This window comes from Chiloscyllium punctatum, chromosome 20, assembly GCF_047496795.1.
Source record: "Chiloscyllium punctatum isolate Juve2018m chromosome 20, sChiPun1.3, whole genome shotgun sequence".
Taxonomy (NCBI): domain Eukaryota; kingdom Metazoa; phylum Chordata; class Chondrichthyes; order Orectolobiformes; family Hemiscylliidae; genus Chiloscyllium; species Chiloscyllium punctatum.
Genome location: NC_092758.1, coordinates 82,511,034 through 82,523,950, shown reverse-complemented (window position 1 = coordinate 82,523,950; position 12,917 = coordinate 82,511,034). Strand labels below are relative to the sequence as shown.

Sequence of the window (12,917 nt, the reverse complement as noted above, 5' to 3'; positions counted from 1 at the left end):
GGCGATATGGTGACTCGGTGGTTAGCACTGCTGCCTCACAGCGCCAGGGACTGGGGTTCGACTCCAGCAGCGAGTGACTGCCTTTGTGGAGTTTGCATATTCTCCCTGTGTCTGCGTGAGTTTCCTCCAGGAGGCTCAGTTTCCTCCCCTGGTCCAAAGATGTGTAGCTTTGGTGGATTAGCCAAGGGAAATGCAGGATTATAGGGATGGGGTGAGTCTGGGGAATGTTCTTCAGAGGGTTGGTGTTGACTCAATGGGCCAAATGGCCTGCTTCCATCATAGGGACTCTATGATTCAAAGAACTCAATGGCTCTGTCATGTTGGCAGCTAGCAATCCTGAGTGCAGTTAGAAGTGAAGTAAGGACTCCTATTTGTGCCAGCAATATGCCTCATTCCAAGCCTCACAGAAGCAATACTCGATTACCTTAAGATGTCAAGAATCCCACAATAGCTGTTCTCAAACTTCTCTGGGCATGATGTTAATCTAGTGTTAGATTCAGGCTTGTTTTGTGTTGTGGGCCATTTATTTGGAACTGAATGGAGGCTTTCTTAACTCTTTGCACACAACACACCTACAACCAGGTGAAAGTGGGTACTGCAGAAGCTGGAGATTAGAGTCAATATTAGAGTGGTGCTGGAAAAGCACAGCAGGTCAGGCAGCATCCGAGGAGCAGGAAAATTGACGTTTCAGGCAAATGATTCTTGTCCCCACCTGCCCTTTATACCATTACTAGCCCCAGAGTTGACCTAATTCTTATTCTCATTAATCCTTCCTTGGTTCACTTAGCTGGGTGGTTGCTCAACAGGGCCATTATTATGGTTCAATGACCTTCCTCATCATCCACAAGTTATTATAATTTTCAGATCACAAACGTGTCACCAAATATTGAAAGTAATCCCATTTCTTCCTTTATACGCTCTGAGATTTGTTTCATGGCCTCCTCATGGGCATGGAATAAGCTCATTCATGGAATGAGCTTTTCCAGCACCACTCTAATCTTGACCTCCAACCAGATGCAATCTTTCATCCTGCCAGTCTGGGCAGAAATCAAATCCAAAACCGAGAGGTGAAAAGCCAATACTTAACGCACTGCATTGCATTGTTCTTGGAATATTGCAGCAGCGAGACCAATATTTCTGTTCAACCTTGCTCAGGGGCACAGAGATCAGTTCTAACGAGCCATTCATTCTCGGCTGTAGTTTGTTAACACAACAATCTTGTGGAGAACTAGGATATCTCTACCACTGGCTGGAAAGTCAGGCAGAGAGACAGGGAGGGAGAGGGAAACAAAGAGAGGGAAACAAAGACAGAGACAGAGACAGAGAGACAAAGAGAAAGAAAGACAAAGAGAGATCCAGAGAGAGAGAGAGAGAGAGAGAGAGAGAGAAAGAGAGACCAGCGTTGCCACTTTCCAGGAAGGCTCACCTTATCCCATTACATTCAGGCACATAGCAGGCCAGTAGCAGATCAAGGACCCAAAAGCTTCCAGCCAATCTGAGGTCAGCATCGTGACTGAATGGCAGCACTACCTGGGAGATGCTGGTTACTACGGCGACCGCACTCACACAAGGCTGACGATTGCGGACGGACTCAGGCAATGGGTTCAGAAGAAAGGACTTTGCTGTCACCAGCATGTCTACAGCCCCCACCCTTCCCAATTCTGGACCCCTCCCTCAGGCACTGAGTACCATTGAACAAGGAGCCCCCGGGTAGTGCTCAATCAGCTGAGCATTGGCTTTGTTTATTGTGCTCCCTGCATGGTGTGTCTCCTGCTCTCCACCCACCCCTCCAACTGGATTGGTATCACTGGTAGTTGAACGATGACTGTCTGTGGGCATCAACTGCCCTCTGAAGGGCCTCAATTGGTGGCAGGGCAAGAAAGTTGTGAGCAGGTCTCCCTGCCTTGGACTTCATCTGGAGTGGAAGCCACCCTCACCCTTTCCAAAAGCCTCTGCAACTGCCAAATTTGCCACGGGGATGGCACATGTTTATGGCCAATGAAACGAAATCTGGAATATTCCAGATCTGAAAGGATGAAATGAAGAAGCCCTTGACTAAAAAATGAGGAAGTCTAGAATTTTCCTAAAAAGTAGTGAAGGATTCTTTCTCTCTCTCAAACTATTATCCGTAAGAATGGGAGTAGTAATGGGAAGATGGTAAAGTTTAGCATTTGGAACGATGAGATCAAATGGGTTAAAACTTTCCCAAAAACCTAACTGGCAGATAGTTAACTGTTTCCCAATCAAAGAGATTGGCTTCACTAATTTATTCAACATCCTGTAAAGAATGGCAAAATGTACCTCATTAATTCGATCAAGCAGTTTCTTAGACAGTTTGCAGAATTTTTTTGAGTATTGAGCTCTTCAATGCCAATGTCAGAAAACAAAACCATAGTATTGCATTGTGTTGTATTGCACTGCACTGTATAACCCTTTGGACAGGAGATAAATAAGCCTCCATCCAAAAACAATCAATAACACATTGAACCATTGTTCATTAACAAATAGATCCTGGGAAAGGGCTTGGCCACATTCAGTTCCATCCCACTGAGCACCACCAAGGTTGAAAACGATGTGGAGGAGCTGGTGTTGTAGTGGGGTGGACAAAGCTAAAAATCACACAACACCAGGTTATAGTTCAACAGGTTTATTTGGAGGCACTAGCTTTAGAGCGCTGCTCCTTCATCAGCTACCGGTTGAAGAAGCAGCCCTCCAAAAGCTAGTGCTTACAAATAAACCTGCTGAACTATTACCTGGTGTTGTGTGATTTTTAAGACTGAACACAGCAGGATTGAAAATCTGGTAAATCAGCCAGCAGACTTCATATCATTACCTGTTCCCATAATCGATTCTAGAAGTGATTTTCTGCTTTAGTTCTTTCAGTTCATCCTTGGGCAGTGTCCCGGAGAGCAGCTGAGAACGCCATTCCATCAAATCAAACATCATGGAACGAACTTGATGGTAATCTTCCTTCTTACCCATCTGCATTAGAGAACAGTAATGGGCAGCTGTTGAACACGAAAACCAACAATGCAACATTTTCATCTAATAACATCCCAAACTACAGTATCCGCTGTGTTAAATGGGGATAGTTTCCTGCTATTGGTCAATGTCCAGTAGGAAGGGTACTGCGATTGGTACAAACCGGATTAGGTCATTTCCATTATGAGGCTTGGCCTGACATTTCCACGTCCACCTCCAGCAGAATGGAAGCCCAAATCTCTCCAGGGCAATTTGAAAATGTGCGTGCTACTTTCACCAAGAAAAAGTTGGCATCAGTAAATGAGAACAAGAATTTCTCACATTTTTCTAAGTGCTCACTACGTTCTGTTCCTACACAGTGCAGCCTGGATGCAACACAACACTTCACCCATGGTTAAAGAAGATACTCACCCACGGTTAAAGATGATACAAATTTGTTCAATGGGCTGAGGAGTGGTAGATGGAGCTTAATTTGGATAAATGTGAGGTATTGCACTTTGGTAAAACAAACAAGGGCAGGACTTATAGAATTAATGGTAGGGCCCTGGGTAGTGTTGTTGAACAGAGAAACCTAGGGGTTCAGGTGTGTAATTCTTTGAAATTTGCATCACAAGATAGGTAGGGTGATTAAGAAGTTATTTAGCATGCTTCAAAGCTCATGCCTTAGTTTATCAGAGTTGGGATGCAATGTTGACATTGTACAGGATGTTGGTGATGCCTCTCTGGGCTAGTGTGTACCTGTTTGGTCACCCCGTTATAGGAAGGATATTACTAAACTGGAGAGGGTTTAGAAATGACTTATCAAGATGTTGCTGGGAATGGAGGGTTTGAGTTATGAGGAGAGACTGGAAAGGCTGAGACTATTTTCACTGGAGCATAAGAGGTTGAGGGATGATGTTATAGAGGTATATAAAACCATGAGGGGTGTAGATAAGGTACACAGCAAAGGTCTTTTTCTAAAGGTGGTGGTTCAAAACTAGGGGGCATATTTTTAACATGAAAGGAAAAAGATTTAAGGAGGGCATGAGGGGTAACTGTTTGACTCAGAGGGTGGTTAATGTGTGGAATGAACTGCCAGAGGAAGTGATGGATGCAGGTACAGTTACAACATTTGAAAGGCATTTGGTTAAGTTCATCAATAGGAAAGTTTTGGTGGGATATGGGCCAAACATAGGCAGGTCAGACTAGTTGAGTGTGGGAACACAGTTGGCATGGACTAGTTGGACTGAAGGCTCTGTTTCCATGCTGTATGACTCTATGGCATCTGTCCAGTCTTCAGTGACTTCCCTCTGAAGTCACTGAGCAAGTCATTCAGTTGCAAACCCAACTTCTCAAAAACAACTAGGGATGGCCTTATTAACAATACCTGCATCACAGAAATTCTTATTCAAAAATTGATCTCTTCAATTCTAAGTATGAAACTCTACAGCCTCAAAAATTTACCAAGTGGTCCTGCATCATTAACTGAATATCTGTACAAAGAGAAGTATATGGTTTTTGCAAGGTTTGTAGCTCAGGTTGAGGTTTAGGGTGTAGGTTTGCTCACTGAGCTGTAGGTTTGATATTCAGACGTTTCATTACCTGGCTAGGTAACATCATCAGTGGCGACCTCCAAGTGAAGTGAAGCGAAGCTGTTGTCTCCTGCTTTCTATTTATATGTTTGTCCTGGATGGGGTTCCTGGGGTTTGTGGTGATGTCATTTCCTGTTCATTTTCTGAGGGGTTGATAGATGGTATCTAGATCTATGTGTTTGTTTATGGCATTGTGGTTGGAGTGCCAGGCCTCTAGGAATTCTCTGGCATGTCTTTGATTAGCCTGTTCCAGGATAGATGTGTTGTCCCAGTCAAAATGGTGGGTTTTTTTCATCTATGTGTAGGGCTATGAGGGAGAGAGGGTCATGTCTTTTTGTGGCTAGCTGGTCGAAAGAAAGGACAATAGAGAACTACAAACCTGCGTATACAGAAAACTGACAAACACTGACCAAATACTTAACTACACCAGCAACCATCCCAACGCACACAAACGAAGCTGTATCAGAACACTATTCCAATGAGCCACCACCCACTGCAGCACAGACGAACTTCGGAAAACAGAGGAGAACCACCTATACAACATATTCAAGAAGAACGGATACTCAAAAAATACAGTCCACAAATTCCTCAGGAACAAACCATGACAAGTAGACCTAACACAGCCAGAAACCCTAACCACCTTACCATACATCAAAGAAGTCTCAGAAATGACAGCCAGACTACTAAAACCCCTCGGAATCCTAGTAGCACACAAACCCACCAACACTCTCAAGCAATAACTAACAAACTTAAAAGACCCAGTACAACCCATGGACAAAACCAACGTCATCTACACAATTCCATGCAAGGACTGCCACAAACATTACATAAGACAAACAGGAAGAAAGTTAGCCACCAGGATATACGAACACCAGCTATCCACAAAAAGACACGACCCTCTCTCCCTTGTAGCCCTATACACGGATGAAAAAAACCACCATTTCAACTGGGACAACACATCTATCCTGGGACAGGCCAAGCAAAGACATGCCAGAGATGTCCTAGAGGCCTGGCACTCCAACCACAACGCCATAAACAAACACATAGATCTGGATACTATTTATCAACCCCTCAGAAAATGAACAGGAAATGACATCACCACAAACCCCAGGAACCCCATCCAGGACAAACATATAAATAGAAAGCAGGAGACAACAGCTTCGCTTCACTTGGAGGTCACCACTGATGATGTTACCTAGCCAGGTAATGACATGTCTGGATATCAAACCTACAGCTCAGCGAGCAAACCTACACCTTAGAGGTATGTGGTGAGCAAATATGGCCAATGTCATTCACTGAAAATTTGGACCTCAAATCAGAAAAAAGTTGTTAAAAGAAAGTTTATGCAAAAAAAAATGACAAGCAGCCTAGAGGAAATTAATGGCTAATTAGGCTAATGGATAACTTCAACTCAGTTCCTGATGTCCATGAACCACATGACAAACCTGTCCCTGAATAGCACTCACTACTCTCTCTACAAGGGAAGAATTGTTTCTAATTTTCATTAATGACCTATTAATAAAACCATGGAACACTGTATTTTGAAAATTAAGAATTAGTGACGATAAATAATAAAGCATAATATCACATATTTGACATTCCAGAAGATTTGCAGTCATTTGATTTGTATAAATGCTTCAGTCAAAGTGTAGGACAGGCAATCTCTGTGGGTCATGAGAAGATAGCAATAAAAATTTGTCATTTATCCCCTTGAGTCTATTCCATCATTCAATGAGATCACAGCTAATCTGCAAACTCGTTCCAAAGATCTTTCATATTTGCCTCACATTAGTTAACAAAAAAGTATAAGCCTCAAAGTTCAAATTATCAATTAAATTGACATTAATTATCATTTATGGAAAAGGATTTAACATCATTGTTTCAAGTATAAGGATTTACCTGGACTATGTAGCACACACTGTCAGATATCTTTCACAGCCTGAGGCAAAGTCTTTAAATATTCACAATTCAATGCAGAATCAATAAACTAAAGCAATCCTGAGTGAGAATCTCTGCATAAAACTTACAAAACCATTTCATACCCACAGAGTTCTGGACTTCTGCAATTGTCAAATGCTAAGGCAACTCAAAATTAATTCACTCTTGATTTCTACGGAGGCAGAAATGAAACAAAAGTCAATATTTAACTCAATCCCTCTCTTGTCCTCTTAATAGGCTCAAATTTTGTTGAATTTTGTTCAAGCACCTCATCATTCGCAATCTATTTGAGGTGGTCTCACTCACACCCCAATCCCTACGACCAGTGTTTTGAAGGTGAGTGGAATGGGCTTGGAGATTGTTTTGAAACTCATCCTGCCTACCATCCATAATGGCACCATTTTAATGGCTCATTGCCAACTGGTGGCTAACGGGCCAGCTGGAAGCGTATGGGATGCTGTACATTAATGAAGGTAAGTGATATCTGATTATATCATGAGAGCTTAATTTTTGTTTTGGCAGAAAAGCTGTAATATGGTATTTTCCCCAGCGTGAGCTGGTCAGTAAGGGTGTAGAGACACCTTGTAGTGAGGGAAACACTTGCCATTGTAGGGGAAGGAGCCTGAACATGATCTCCTGCTGGACACCACAGCATCCGCTCTACAAGCCTTCCCCCAGTTTCTGAGACATACTGTCTTTCTCACTAGCTCCTTCCCCCAGAAGCATCCCACGTGCTGATGGCCTTCTTCATCAGGCTAATGGCGAAGCGCAGCTGATTTCCTGATGTCCAGGAATAAGATACAAACCTGTCCCCAGCCATGTTCTTATGACTACTTACATCACCTCCTTTTCCTGCTTGCTCAATGTAGAACACCCACAGAGTTGATTGACAGCAGGAAATAAAACACAGACATTGAGGCACTTATGTATGTTTTACATACACCGGGTTGAATTTACTGCAGGAGTGGGCTAAAGGAGATGTGAGGCTCAGGAAGTCAAGAGGGAAGGTGGAAGATGAAGTGGGAGGAACATGAAGGGCAACCTTCCATGAAGGAGCAGATCTCTGAAAGCTTGCACCTCCAAATAAACCTGTCGGACTGTACCCTGATGTTGTGTGATTTTTAACTTTGTCCACTTAAAATAGACACATAAGGACATCTACCCACACCTAAATGTGGACAGTGCCCCCTGCTGCTTGGGAAGACTGTCTAAATAAGTGCCGGTGACCTCCATAAAGTCTCACAGGCAACGTTTTCTCTAAACTGTGGAGCCAGGCAGCTTCCTCTACAGGTCTGTGTATGGTGATTGGCATTGACCTCTGATTCTAGGAGCCACTGCAGTGCATGGAGCTTGGAGGTCTGCATAGAAGGAGAAAAGAAAATTAGCTGCTCATTGGCACTCTTTGCTCCACAGAGACCACCAACACTAAGATACCAATAATATCTAGCACCTATCCCCTCCCAAGTTGCTCAATCTCTACCAGAGTCAGTGAGTCATATAGAGAGTGCCGGTTCTCCTCATCCTTGCTCACCATACTGGTATTAAACAGCTTCTTTGGAGACATTCCTAGTTGGATTCACTGGGTACAAACTGCAACCTGGTCAACCCCCACCATAAACACATTCTTTTTGCTCACTCTGACAATCTTGGTTATTGAGGAAGAGTTTCAACATTCAGTGAGGTGAGCTGCTGAAAGAGTGAGTTCAGGACAACAGCTTACATGCTATGGTCTGTGGTGTGAACGAAGAGACAGATGTTCTTATGGCTGACCTCCAAGAATGGGGTTTGACCACACAGTCTCAGAAGATCCCAAAGAAGATAGGGTCTTTTTGACGGCAGCACCTCTAGTGGAAAGGCTGCAGGGTCAGTGGCTTTGAATCAAAAGTCCAAGCAATGGATTTATGGATGAAGTGAACAGAATGCTCTCAACAAGCCAACACTCAAGAGACAGAGGAGCTGCCACTTTAGAATTCCCTAAAAAAACAAACATGACTTTCAAGTCATTTAGAGACAATCTAAACCACAACACCTTGATACTCAATAGTGTGACCATCACTGATCAACTATCAGTTAGTTGATATCACCAACAATTGGTTGACAAACTGGGGTTACAAATGACCAAGAAATGTAAATGCACTCACCACATAAACACTGCAGCTACAACAGCAGATCAGAGGCTGGGAATATTCACCTCCTAATTCCCCAAAGTCTGTCCACCATCTACTAGGGACAAGTCATGAGTGCGATGGAATACTCCCCACTTGCCTGGATGGGTGCAGCTCCAACAACACTCAAGAAGCTTTACACCATCCAGGACAAAACAGCCCACTTGACTGGCACCTCATTCACAGGTACCTACCATTGATACTCAGTAGCAGCAGTGTGTACCATCAACAAGATGCACTGCAGAAATTCACCAATGATCATTTGACAGCACCTTCTAAGCCCGTGACTACTTCAATCTAGAAGGATAAAGATACATGGGAATGCTACCACCTGCGAGTTCCACTCCAAACCACTCACCATGATGCCTTGGAGATACATCACCATTTTTTCACTGTTGCTGAGTCAAAATCCTGGAATTCCCTCCCTAATGGCATCATGGGTCAACATACAACACATGGACTGCAGCGGTTCAAGAAGGCAGCTCACCACCACCCTCTCCGGGGCAACTAGTGACGGGCAATAAATGCTGGCCCAGCCAACTGTGCCCACATCCCATCAGTGAATAAAGAAAAGCAAGGGCAACATCTTTGTGATGATTTTTAGCATTCAAATAAGAAAACTCAAGACATAAAATCCAGAAGAACAAAGCTCAAAAATAAAACCAGTCTGCAGATTGTTGTTTGAAACTGAACAAAGTCTGTCTCCATATTGTGAGCAACAGGATTCACCCTTTTTCTTTTAAAGGGGCTGATTAATTGTATTTGTTAATTTGAAGGAGTTGACACCATCCATAACTCTCTTGTAATTTAAAAAAAAAGAACATGCTTGGAACACATCTGGACCTTCTGTCCAAGAGGTATGGGCACTACCACTTTGCCACCAGACCCTAAGAGCTCATTTCGATTTGATTTGATTTATTCTTGTCATGTACCTAGTTACAGCCAAAAGTTTTGTTCTGTGAGGGGGAGTGTATTGCAGATCCTCCATAGATTACCCACATTGTACAGGCAGGCCATTTGGCCCATTCAGTCCATACTGACCGTCTGAACAGTATCCCATCCCCTTACCCTATCCATGTAATGCTGTATTTCCCATGGCTAATCCACCTAACCTACACATCCCCGAACACTATGGGCAATTTAGCATGGCCAATCCACGTAAACTGCACACCTTTGGACGGGAACTGGAATACCCGGAGGGAACTCATGCAGACACAAGGAGAATGTGCAAGCCCCACCAGTCCTCCAGTCACCCAAGACTGGAATCAAACCCAGGTCCCTGGCGCTGTGAGGCAGCAGTGCTAACCACTGAGCCACTGTGCCAGCCCTAACTGTGCACTGCATGGGAATGAGCTTCCTCGCAGTGTCATTCAGCATGGAAACAGACCCCCAGTCCATGCTGAACACAATCCCAAACTAAACTAGTCCAACCTACCTGCTCCTGGCCTATATACCTTCAAACATTTTCTATTCATGTATACATCTAAATGTCTTTTAAACATTGTAATTGTACACGCATCCATCGCTTCCTCAGGAAGTTCATTGCACGCTTGAACCACCCTGTGTCCACTCTAGTCTATGATCCTCCTGCCAGTGGGAAGTTTCTCCAACTGTGTTCACTCCAGGCTCTATCAAATCTCCTCTTAAACTATTGCCAAGAGTTCTGAAGCTATCTGCAGCTGACCCAACTAGCTCATTCACTCCTTTTACCTCAGGAATCAAACTTGGAACAATGCTGGTCTGCATGATTCGGTATGGAGATTAGATTCCCTACAGCATGGAAGCAGGCCCTTCAAGTCCACAGCAACCCTCCAAAGAGTAATCCACCAAGACTCATTCCCCTACCCTACATTTACACCTGACTTGGCAATTTAGCATGCCTAATTCACCTGACCTGCACATCTTTGGATTGTGGGAGGAAACCAGAGCACCCGAAGGAAACTCACACAGACACCGAGCTGAGAGACCACCACACCGAGCTGAGAGAACACCACACTGAGCTGAGAGACCACCACACTGGGCTGAGAGACCACCACACCAAACTGAGAGACCACCACAAAGAGCTGAGAGACCACCACACCAAGCTGAGAGACCACCACACCAAGCTAAGAGACCACCACACTGAGCTGAGAGACCACCACACCAAGCTGAGAGACCACCACACCGAGTGGAGAGATCGCCACACTGAGCTGAGAGAATACCACACTGAGATGAGAGACCACCACAGGCTGCTGAAAGACTAGGCTAAGACCCAGTGTCCTCTGGGTAATTAGGGATGGGCAATAATTTCTGGCTTAACCTGAGACACCCACATCCCCAGAGTGAATTAAAAAATTTGTTTTTTTAAAAATTGTTTTATTCATCTTAGGTGATGAGAAGCTCATCTGAAGATCAGTTATAACAGTAGGTGGCACCAATCCCATTTGGCCTCAGCTGGTTGCCAAGGAGACGAATGGAACTGATTGCTCAGAAACAGATCTTGGAACATTGCTGGAAATCAATGATATTGTCTTCCTAGTACTTGTGGAAATTTCTGTTCTTGCTTAACTTAAAATAAATGGTGGCACAGTGGTTAGCACTACTGCCTCACAGCGCCAGAGACCTGCGTTCAATTCCTGCCTCGGCCAACTGGCTGTGTGGAGTTTGCGCATTCTCCTTGTGTCTGCGTGGGTTTCCTCCTAGTGCTCCGGTTTCCCCCCACAGTCCAAAGATGTGCAGGTTACGTGAATTGGCCATACTAAGTTGCCTGTAGTGTTAGATGTAGGGGAATGGGTTTGGGTGGGTTACTCTTCGGGTCGGTGTGGACTTGTTGGGCCGAAGGGCCTGTTTCCACACTGTAAGTAATCTAAACAGTCTGTAAGGGACCAGTTCAAATCCCCTCAAAATGTTTAGAAGACACTGTAGACCCCAACGTTTTATTATTTTAAAGATAAACTTAAGTTGTTTCATTCTAGATTCGACTGGTCAAACTAACAGATTTAAAACAAAACATACTTCATTCATTCGCTATAGAAAGCAGGAATTGAAATAACTTAATTCCATTGGAAAATGTAACAGAATAATTGATACAGTAACTATTACAAATTAACTGCTGCAGAATAGTAATGTCCCATAAACACAACCATGGTAAAATGGCAAATGTAAAAAGCAGCTTGTCTCACATGCAACTCCTGTAGTGGGCAGAGATCCCCCAACTATTGGCTGTAATTGAGATTGAGAAAAAAAAGGCTTTCACTTCATCAAGACTCCAATAGCAAATGCTGAAAGCAAAAGCTAAAATCCCTAATTCAGTGGGAGCTCAACCACGCCCATTCAGGCTGCTTCTATTGTTCCAGCTTTTTGAAAAGAAGCACCCAAGGCTTCACAAGTTGTTAATCTTCTCACCAACAGCTTGGCACCTGTCGCCCAATCTCTCTCAAAAAGAAACCAGGACAAAACACACCTCTTCAAAGCACGGTATTGTCACAAATCTGATAGTTTAGCAACAGTGGAGAGGGAAAAGGGAGAGGTGGTGCGACAGAACTAGGTAGCATGCATGCATGTAGGAAAGCGCATGATCACCTACGCTCGCTCCTTACCGTGTAAAGCTGCCTCCAGATGATGCCCCATTCTCTCAGTGTGGTGGTGACCTCTTGGACCAAAGGCATTTCCCCGGAGAAGATGCTCTCCCTATTTCTGAAAGGAAACACACAATTTGGTGAGTAGACAGGGGCGGGTATTGTGCAACTCTACACTGCACCTTACACGATCTTTTGTGTCAGCTTTCAGTTTGCAAAACCAATACACGAAATTACCTGAAGTAATCAGCTGGCTAAAGCACAGAGGATTCTTTTTTTTTGCCATGCACAGTGCACAGAATGTATTGAACAGAGGTTGGCCCTTCAGCCGAATTAGTCAGTATCACATGAACATCATTGCTCCTGTCTCCCTCTCCTCCTGTGCTTGTACCCCTTTCTTCCTCATTTTCACCTAAATGCCTGCAGTTTTTCTTCTTTCAATTTAGAGCAATGGTTTCCAAATTCATCAAAATGCCTCCTGCCATTGAAAGTTTATCACTTCATTTTTGAAAGGCCAAGTCAATGCAGCAATAAAGTAGGAGACTGTGAAGGCTGGGAATTGCAAACTCAAAGGTCTAAGGTAATGACCATTCATGAGATATCTTGAATGAAGGCAAAACACTAAGAATTGTGGATATCTGAAACCGACACAGAAAATGCTACCAGAAACTCAGCAGGTCTGGCAGCATCAGGAGAGAGCGAAA

The 12,917-nt window shown here is 43.9% G+C and overlaps 1 protein-coding gene across 1 annotated transcript in view; it reads right to left on the bottom strand.

Moving 5' to 3' along the window:
- The window catches only part of LOC140492226 (dedicator of cytokinesis protein 2-like), a 731,998-nt gene that overhangs the window by 625,844 nt on the left and 93,237 nt on the right, over positions 1–12,917 (bottom strand). The window contains exons 5-6 of the mRNA XM_072591134.1: positions 12,235–12,331; positions 2,834–2,982 (exon numbers count right to left, since the gene is read on the bottom strand). Of these exons, the coding sequence (XP_072447235.1) occupies positions 2,834–2,982; positions 12,235–12,331 (246 nt within the window). The remainder of the gene's footprint in view (positions 1–2,833; positions 2,983–12,234; positions 12,332–12,917) is intronic.